Genomic DNA, 7,500 nt, shown 5'->3' on the forward strand with positions numbered 1-7,500 from the left:
AAAACTGATTTTCTCCGTCATTTGGCCTTCAAGAAATAAACTAGATGGATAAATCTGACCAATTACCTTTTAGAAATAATACTGTAGTACGTTTTGTACCGTAGTTGTTCATTTTTTCGAAAAAATGTGGGATTCACGATTTTCATATTCGAATCTTGCCTGATGCGGTCGTGAATTCACGATTTCATTAGTAGGCTTTATGGAACGCGGTATTGTATTCACGGTTATAGGCAGTGTGTTTTCTCTTATTAGAGGCCCTGGTATGTTTAAAAATATATGAAAGCGCGAAATACTGTTATAAGAAAGATTTTAAAAGTTCAATTTAAAACTGAGTATGTCATTACACACTAAGTGAAACAGAAAGCTATTTATTATTTTACCACTATAAACATCTCTCATTCTTACATGAATGGGATATTATATGTTATTTGTGAAATCATACTCTTTCATTTGCGTGCTTTCTCTTTTTCTCTCCTTCTTTCTCTAATTGTATGTAAGTGTATGTCCTTTTTTATTGGGCTTGGACAGGGGGTGGTGGATGAGTTGAGAACTTGGTTTATGTCAAACTTTTATACCCCGTGAATGACTGAATGATCATCTTTCATTATCTTACTCTTTTTGTCTCTCAGATCCTGAAAATTACTCTTTGCCATTTATAAGGAGAATGATACAGTTGCGGGGAACTGTTTGTTGAGTTTTCCTTGGAGATGTTGTCCTGATCGTTGGGGACTTTAATGCCAGAAACTCGGCCTGGGGCAATGTCAACGAAAATTGTCAGGGAAAGGCTTTGGACAGCAAGTTGATTGAAGGTGATCTCCACATCCTCAACGTTTCCACCATGACAAGACTATCTCAAAGAACTGGTGAACAGGACTACAATATAGATCTGACCCTGATCAAAACAGGTGGCGAAGCTTTTACACAATGAAGTGTACTGGCAGATCACGGTAGCGACCACCTGCCATGCTCAGTTCTTATATCAAAGGGTGGAAAGACAGTGAGACAAAAGGTAAAGAGGGTGTTTAAGTACAAACCAGACACCTCGGTCTCGGGAGGCCTGAGAAAGAAGGCCTGGAACAGAAAACCCTCAAGATCTAACGTTACGCAGCCACCATGGTGGAGCAATGAAATCGATTGCCTGTGGAAAGAGAAGAGGAATGCTGTTAAGGACTGGCAAAGAAAGAGGAAGAACCCCATTGTCACTGAGGAAGAAAGGGAGGCAGCTAAAGAGAATATGAGGCAAGCCCGAGATAAGTTCAAAGCTGAAGCACATCTGGCCAAAACAGCAAAGTGGAAAGAGTTTGTAAAAAACATTGCAGCTGAGAAGGCACTCTCAACGTTCTGGAAACTGCGAAAGAAGATGTGTGGACAGGGTCACTCAAAAACCACCGTGAATGTGAAGGACGAGTCAGGAAAGACACTCCAAACTGATGAGGAGAAAGGTAGGGCTTTCTTGGACCGATTCATCCATCAAACACACCAGGGAAATATTGACTCAAGAAAGGAAGTTGAAAGAGATGTTTCTAGAGTGCTAACACCAGAAATGTATGCAAACTACGAGGATGTGATATCTACAGAAGAGGTTTCCAGAACGATAAAACATGCCAAGGACAGTGCTGGAGGGCTGGATGGTGTAAGATATTGCCACATGAAAGAGGCAGATGATGAGATGATTGAAGGAATAACAAAAGACTTCAACAAAAGCACTGGCACTGGTGAAATCCCTGAAGAATGGTTGCACAGCTGGTTAATACCAATCCCCAAACCAGGAAAAGACCACTCGGCTCTCAGTGGTTACATGATGATAGCCATGCAGAACACCTATGGGAAAATTCAGGAAAAGATAGTTGCCGGACGAATATCGGCACACTTAGAGAGGAAGTCCCTGTTGCCAAATGAGCTTGGCAGCTATAGACCCCATCGAGAAACCTCAGTAAATACGGCTGTCATGGCGTACGACATCCATGAAGGCTTTCAGCAGCGGAAGGAAAAAGTTGTGACGGAACTTGACCTTGAGGATGCTTACAACCGAGTCAGCTATAAACGTTTGATCAACCGCCTCCTGGAATTTGATGTAGACATATGGCTGGTGAGAGAAAGATGGCCCTGAAACAGGGTGAATGGACTTCAGATCCGGTATCAATTGCTCCTGGACTGCCCCAAGGATCCCCCCTCTCTCCTGTGCTTTTCAATGTGTACACTGCACAGGTAACGATGCATCAGAAAGAATTTGGACGCGTCCTGAGCTTTGCGGATGACATAATGGCATACGAGCAAGGAGATGACAGACTTCAGATGGCAAGGAACATGGAGAAAAGACTTCACTCAGTAGTAAAATGGTGCGACCAAAATGAAGCAGTCATCAATCCTTCAAAGGCGCAGGAACTTTGGTGTTCCCTCAACAACAGGATTGTCCAAGACATAATTCCACCAATCACATGCAACTATGAGATTATCGACATACAGTCAGAGCTGAAGTATCTGAGAATCATCTTCGACAGGTCGTTGTCCTTCAACAAGCATGTGAATCATGTGGTAACAAAGGCCAAACGAGGTGTTGGTGCAATCAAGACCATGGCGGCCGCTCTGATTCCGCAAAGAGTGCTCTTCCTGATGTTGCAGCTGGTCGTCCTGTCTGTCATTGATTACGGATTGGGCTGTCTCACGCTGTCCGGCACACAGATCGCAAAGCTGGATCGAGTGCAGAATGAGGCAATGAGAGCAGTTCTGGGCTGCACCAAGGACACTCCAATATTGTGCATGCGCTACTTGCTAGGTTTAAGTGGCATCAGAGTACGCCATAGGATAACTCAGGCAAAGATGTATCTCAGTGTAAGGGGCAAGAAGGATCATCCACTTCACAAAGCACTTCATGACAACAGGGGAGTCAGAATCAAGAGAGGAAAATCTTGGATGGTGGAAGCAGAGGATTCCATGAGAACAATCTGTGTACCTGAGAGCTTACCACAGGCGAAGAATGGGAACAGGTGGCCAGAGAATACAGGGACCTCACCAAGGTCAAAATAAACGTTGCGGCTGCCATCAACGAGAGCGATATCAACGAGATTGTTGACACAAACTCAAAAGCAGGGGATCCTATAATTTATACAGATGGTTCAGTGAAAAGAGATGGCCAGAGAAGTGGATGGGGATTTGTTGCATTCGCCAACAATAAAATCATACACAGTGCATCTGGAGCCTGCAGCAGGGCTACATCAAGTATGCGTATGGAAATTGAAGCCATCACGAAAGCACTTGATTGGATGACCCAAGATCGCCCCCACACAACCCATGCTGTTTTTGTCACTGATTCCATGTGTACCCTCAGAAGGATCGAAAAAGGTTTCCTGAGAACAGAATGGATTCAAATTGTCGAACCAACCCCTATACGATCACTCACATGGATTTTCTGCCCTGGCCATGCAGGTGTTAGGGGAAATGAAAAAGCCGACAGATTGGCTGGTGAGGCCACCTTGGTTGACAATACGGTTCAACCAGATAGGGTCGAGATCCTGAAATGTCTCTCTCGCCAGCTGATTGAGGAGGAAGATAGGGAGGCAGAGGCCAGTACTGCCGTGGAGAGGATGATGCTTTTGGGAATAAAAAAAGGAAGCAGAAAATCTGGCATCCTTGCAGGAAAGAACAGAAAAACGTTCAACCAGATGTGCACTGGCACAATCAGTAGAAGGACCCTCGGCAACATTTTGGAGAGAGCAACGGAGCATCAATGGACATGTCCGGAGTGCAGGGATGTTGCTTCCTGAAACAATAAACAATAAACAATAACCTTGTCTCTGGACTTTAGAAGACCCTCCCACTCTCCGTTAGAATTCAGTTTACAAAGAATGTCTCCTTACGTATATCAGAGGCTTCATACTGCATTTATAGCTTGGTCTTCTTTTTGTCTACCCGACCTGACAGTATTGTGGACAACAATTTTGAAAAAATCATGGGGGAAAATATGATCCACAAATTTCGCTTTAGACCATAGTCTTCGTGAAAACAATTATAAAAATTGAAGATCTGAAAAAGACTTTTATTTGAAGCCACAGCTCAATGACGCCGTGCATACTTTCTACTTGCATATAAGATTTTGTTTTCAAATTCGTGTTTGCTCTAGTGAAAAATACACTCATGGGATTAGAAATAGATGCAATTTTGTGCTAATACACACACACTCACACACACTAACACACACACTAACACACACACACACGCGCGCGCGCGTGCACACAATTAGCTGTATAATAATATATTGTTATAACCTTCTATGCCTATGTGCACGTTGAAAAAAAGTCCATCAAACAACTTGTGAATTCATTTGCAATCAATTCACCTAGTGTCTTGTGTCATAAGTAATAGATGGCATCATACGAGGTCGCATTGAAGATTATGTGCATGTTTCTGTAACAAGAGCTGGAGGAATTGATAGACAGTGACAAAAGTACACCCTGAAGATTCATGCATACCATTACAATGTCTTCTTGCCTAAGAGCAAAGGTTTTATCCATGGCGTGCCCTTTCTTTGTCACTTTCTTTTCAGACATGTGAGATTCTCACTTAGTCTGGCTGACGTTTTCTAGACTCAAAACTCACGCACAATTCACATTGTTCCTTTTTTGGCTCACATGTCGACATGGTCTTTTCAGCTATCACATACTTGAGTAGCCTGACATACAAGGCAGATTGTCCCTGACCTGTTTCGTAAAACAAATGAAGCTCCGACAGATTACAGAATCAGGGATCAAGATACTGTTTTCCCGAGCTTTGCATGTCCACACATGTGAACAGAGACTCCTTGGCTTGCACAACCCTTGTGGATTGTTTGGTGGTGCAGCTGGGTGGGCTCTTCTAAAGCACTCTTTACAAAGTACTGGAGGATCCAGGTTGTCACCAACAAATGCCCGAGGAAGTTCCTCAGGATCAGATGGACAGACAGAGTCACCAATGAGGAAGTAATGAGCAGAAAATTTTCAGACAGAAGAAAGCTGTGGAGATGGACTGGACTGAGCATACCTTCTAGAAATCAGGCAGCTACATAAAGAATTTTTAAATTTTTAGTCAACAGGTTACACGATCGTGGAAGGCCTGTACAAAAGTCGCAAAGAATGAAGAACAGAAAAGTGGAAAGACATGAAAAATATGAAGAAGTTAGCCCAGGGTAGGGAATAGTGGAACATGTTTGTCCGTACGGGGTAAGCCCGGGGATGATGAAACTGGCATGGGCTACTCTAGAGCGATTTATAATGGGTGAGCCCAGTCATAGATATCAACATCCTGCAAACTTTGATCTTCTGGTCATTCTGTTTCAGATAATAAACCCAAGTGTGCATCTTTCAGCTTGGTGTATCGCATTTAATTAAAGTGTACTCTCTCGTGTTGAGAAGATCGTTCACATAGGTATTTCTGTCTCCCCATGTCAAAGTCCAAACAAAGACAAACATAGTTGTTCTGTCTTTGTCTTTTAATAGTGAGTAATCATTTGATTTGGTTGAGCAATCACATCTGGGTTTCAGTTCATTAGTTTTCTTCAATCGACCTATCTCTTGATTTGTATTGCTTATTGCTGATTATTGAGGACAAGCGAGGCAGTAAGCCCAGAACAACACACTAAGGGAACCTAAACAAATGGGTAACAGGAAAAGATCAGGGAAACGTAGCTTTTTTGAGAGCATCTGAGCAAAGGAATGAATGGAAAACCATGATCGCCGATGTCTGTCGCAGATCTGGCATTGGATGATGATGATGATGATTGCTTGCCCCCCCCCCCCTCTCTCTCTCTCTCTCTCTCTCTCTGCTCCCCTCCTCTCTCTCTCTCTCTCTGCTCCCCCCTCTCTCCCCCCTCTCTCTCTCTCTGAGATTAAAAATGCACCTTCCAACGCATTGTGTACTTTGAATTACACTTTTTTTCATAGAAGTCTGGTTCTTCTTCTATTTCCTGCATCTACGAAACACACATTTTAATTTATGTGACAGAGGTTTCCCCGCAAAACACATGCAGTCGATGTCATAAATTATAACCTTTGGCCTGGAAACCGTGAATACTGACCGATCATTGTGTTTGCACAACGCAGTCGCCCATATTCCAATGGTCTAAAGAGGCGTTCACGGCGCCAACGGTCAGCCCCGCGAGTCATAAACCGACTGATGAGATCGTGAAACCCACACAGGTGTGGGATTCACGGTTTCATCAGGCGACTTTGGGGGCACGGTGTTTATTCACGATTTTCTTATTACTTCAGATTGCACGTTTGCGTTGAGATAATTGAAAAATAGTTTACAGGGACATGTATCTCGCCGAGCACTATCAAAATGTGCACCAAAAAAAAAAAAAAAACGATTTTCGAAATTTTGTGGAATTCACGGTTTTATCAGGCGACCGACAAAGTGTTACATTCACTGTCACTGTCTACTGATTTGATCGCTGTTGTTATTCTTCGATGTTAGATAACTGCTCTTTCAAATGGTCACTGACTCATTCTATAACGATGCTTGAGAACTGAAATATGTAATGTGTCGTACAATCTGTTCATTCTCTTATAATCCCCCTGATATAATATACCAACAATATTGGCGTAATCATCGTTCAAGGTTTGGCAGATTTATCAGTGTAAAGTAAAAGTAAAGTTGTTCCCGCATCTGATCTGGACATTGGGGATTTCCTTGTTAGTGAGACAACTTCCAAGGCCTTCGGCACATTGTGGTAGGGAGGCCAAATCCTTTCCACGCAGCCTTCCCTTCCCCAACTCGAAGTCAGTACCCAGTACTGTTGGGTGGGCAGGAGGTGGCGAAAAAATCCATCTCCGAACCGTGTATTACACAATATTCAACTATTTGTGGAGGATCCAGATTGGTGATCAGCGTATTTCCAGTATTTGGAGGATCTACGATGTAGGCGTCATGTATGTAATATTCTTGTTCATGCGATCATACAAATTGCAACACGTGTACCTACCTGACTGGTGGCTGACGTGCCTGACGTGATACTTTGTTGAGACACCCCACTTTGCACTGACGTCACAGATGTCTCTGACGTCAGACTGGGTGTGAAAGACGTTTGGCTTGTCACCGAGGTGACTGACGTCTCTGATGATGCAGATGTTGTCCTGAGCACGAGGGAGGGGGGGGGGGGGGTTGGTAATGATAGATGGACAGAGTTGATTAATCAATGAATTTATTTATTTATTTATTTATTTATTTATTTATTTATTTATTTATTTATTTATTTATTTATTTTGTGTTTGCTTTCTCTATTCAGTTTTGGGGTGAAGAGATTTCACTAAATCCTAAGCACGAAAAAGTCACTTCGAAGGCCCACCCTCAGAAAAAATAGTGTGCAGTAATTGTAGGTCTATGCGAAAATTGATTTATGTCGCCTCGTCAGGTCGGACCCTTGGTTGAGAGATGTAAATGAAAGAGGGAGTATGGCAAAACTCTATCCACATGCACGAGATGTTGTGGGTAATAGTTTCACCCCATGAGCTGGGGGTGTTGTGTCTC

At 43.0% G+C, this 7,500-nt stretch overlaps 1 protein-coding gene across 1 annotated transcript in view; it reads right to left on the bottom strand.

The window, feature by feature from the left end:
• Positions 1-5,827: 5,827 nt before the first annotated feature.
• Positions 5,828-7,500, bottom strand: part of LOC101845952 (serine-rich adhesin for platelets) — a gene marked incomplete at its 5' end in the record, with an annotated part of 27,571 nt that continues 25,898 nt past the window's right edge. Inside the window, 1 exon segment of the mRNA XM_013087578.1 lies at positions 5,828-7,106. Within this exon segment, the coding sequence (XP_012943032.1) occupies positions 6,920-7,106 (187 nt within the window).

The sequence above is a fragment of the Aplysia californica genome, unplaced genomic scaffold, assembly GCF_000002075.1.
Source record: "Aplysia californica isolate F4 #8 unplaced genomic scaffold, AplCal3.0 scaffold00604, whole genome shotgun sequence".
Taxonomy (NCBI): Eukaryota; Metazoa; Mollusca; class Gastropoda; order Aplysiida; family Aplysiidae; genus Aplysia; species Aplysia californica.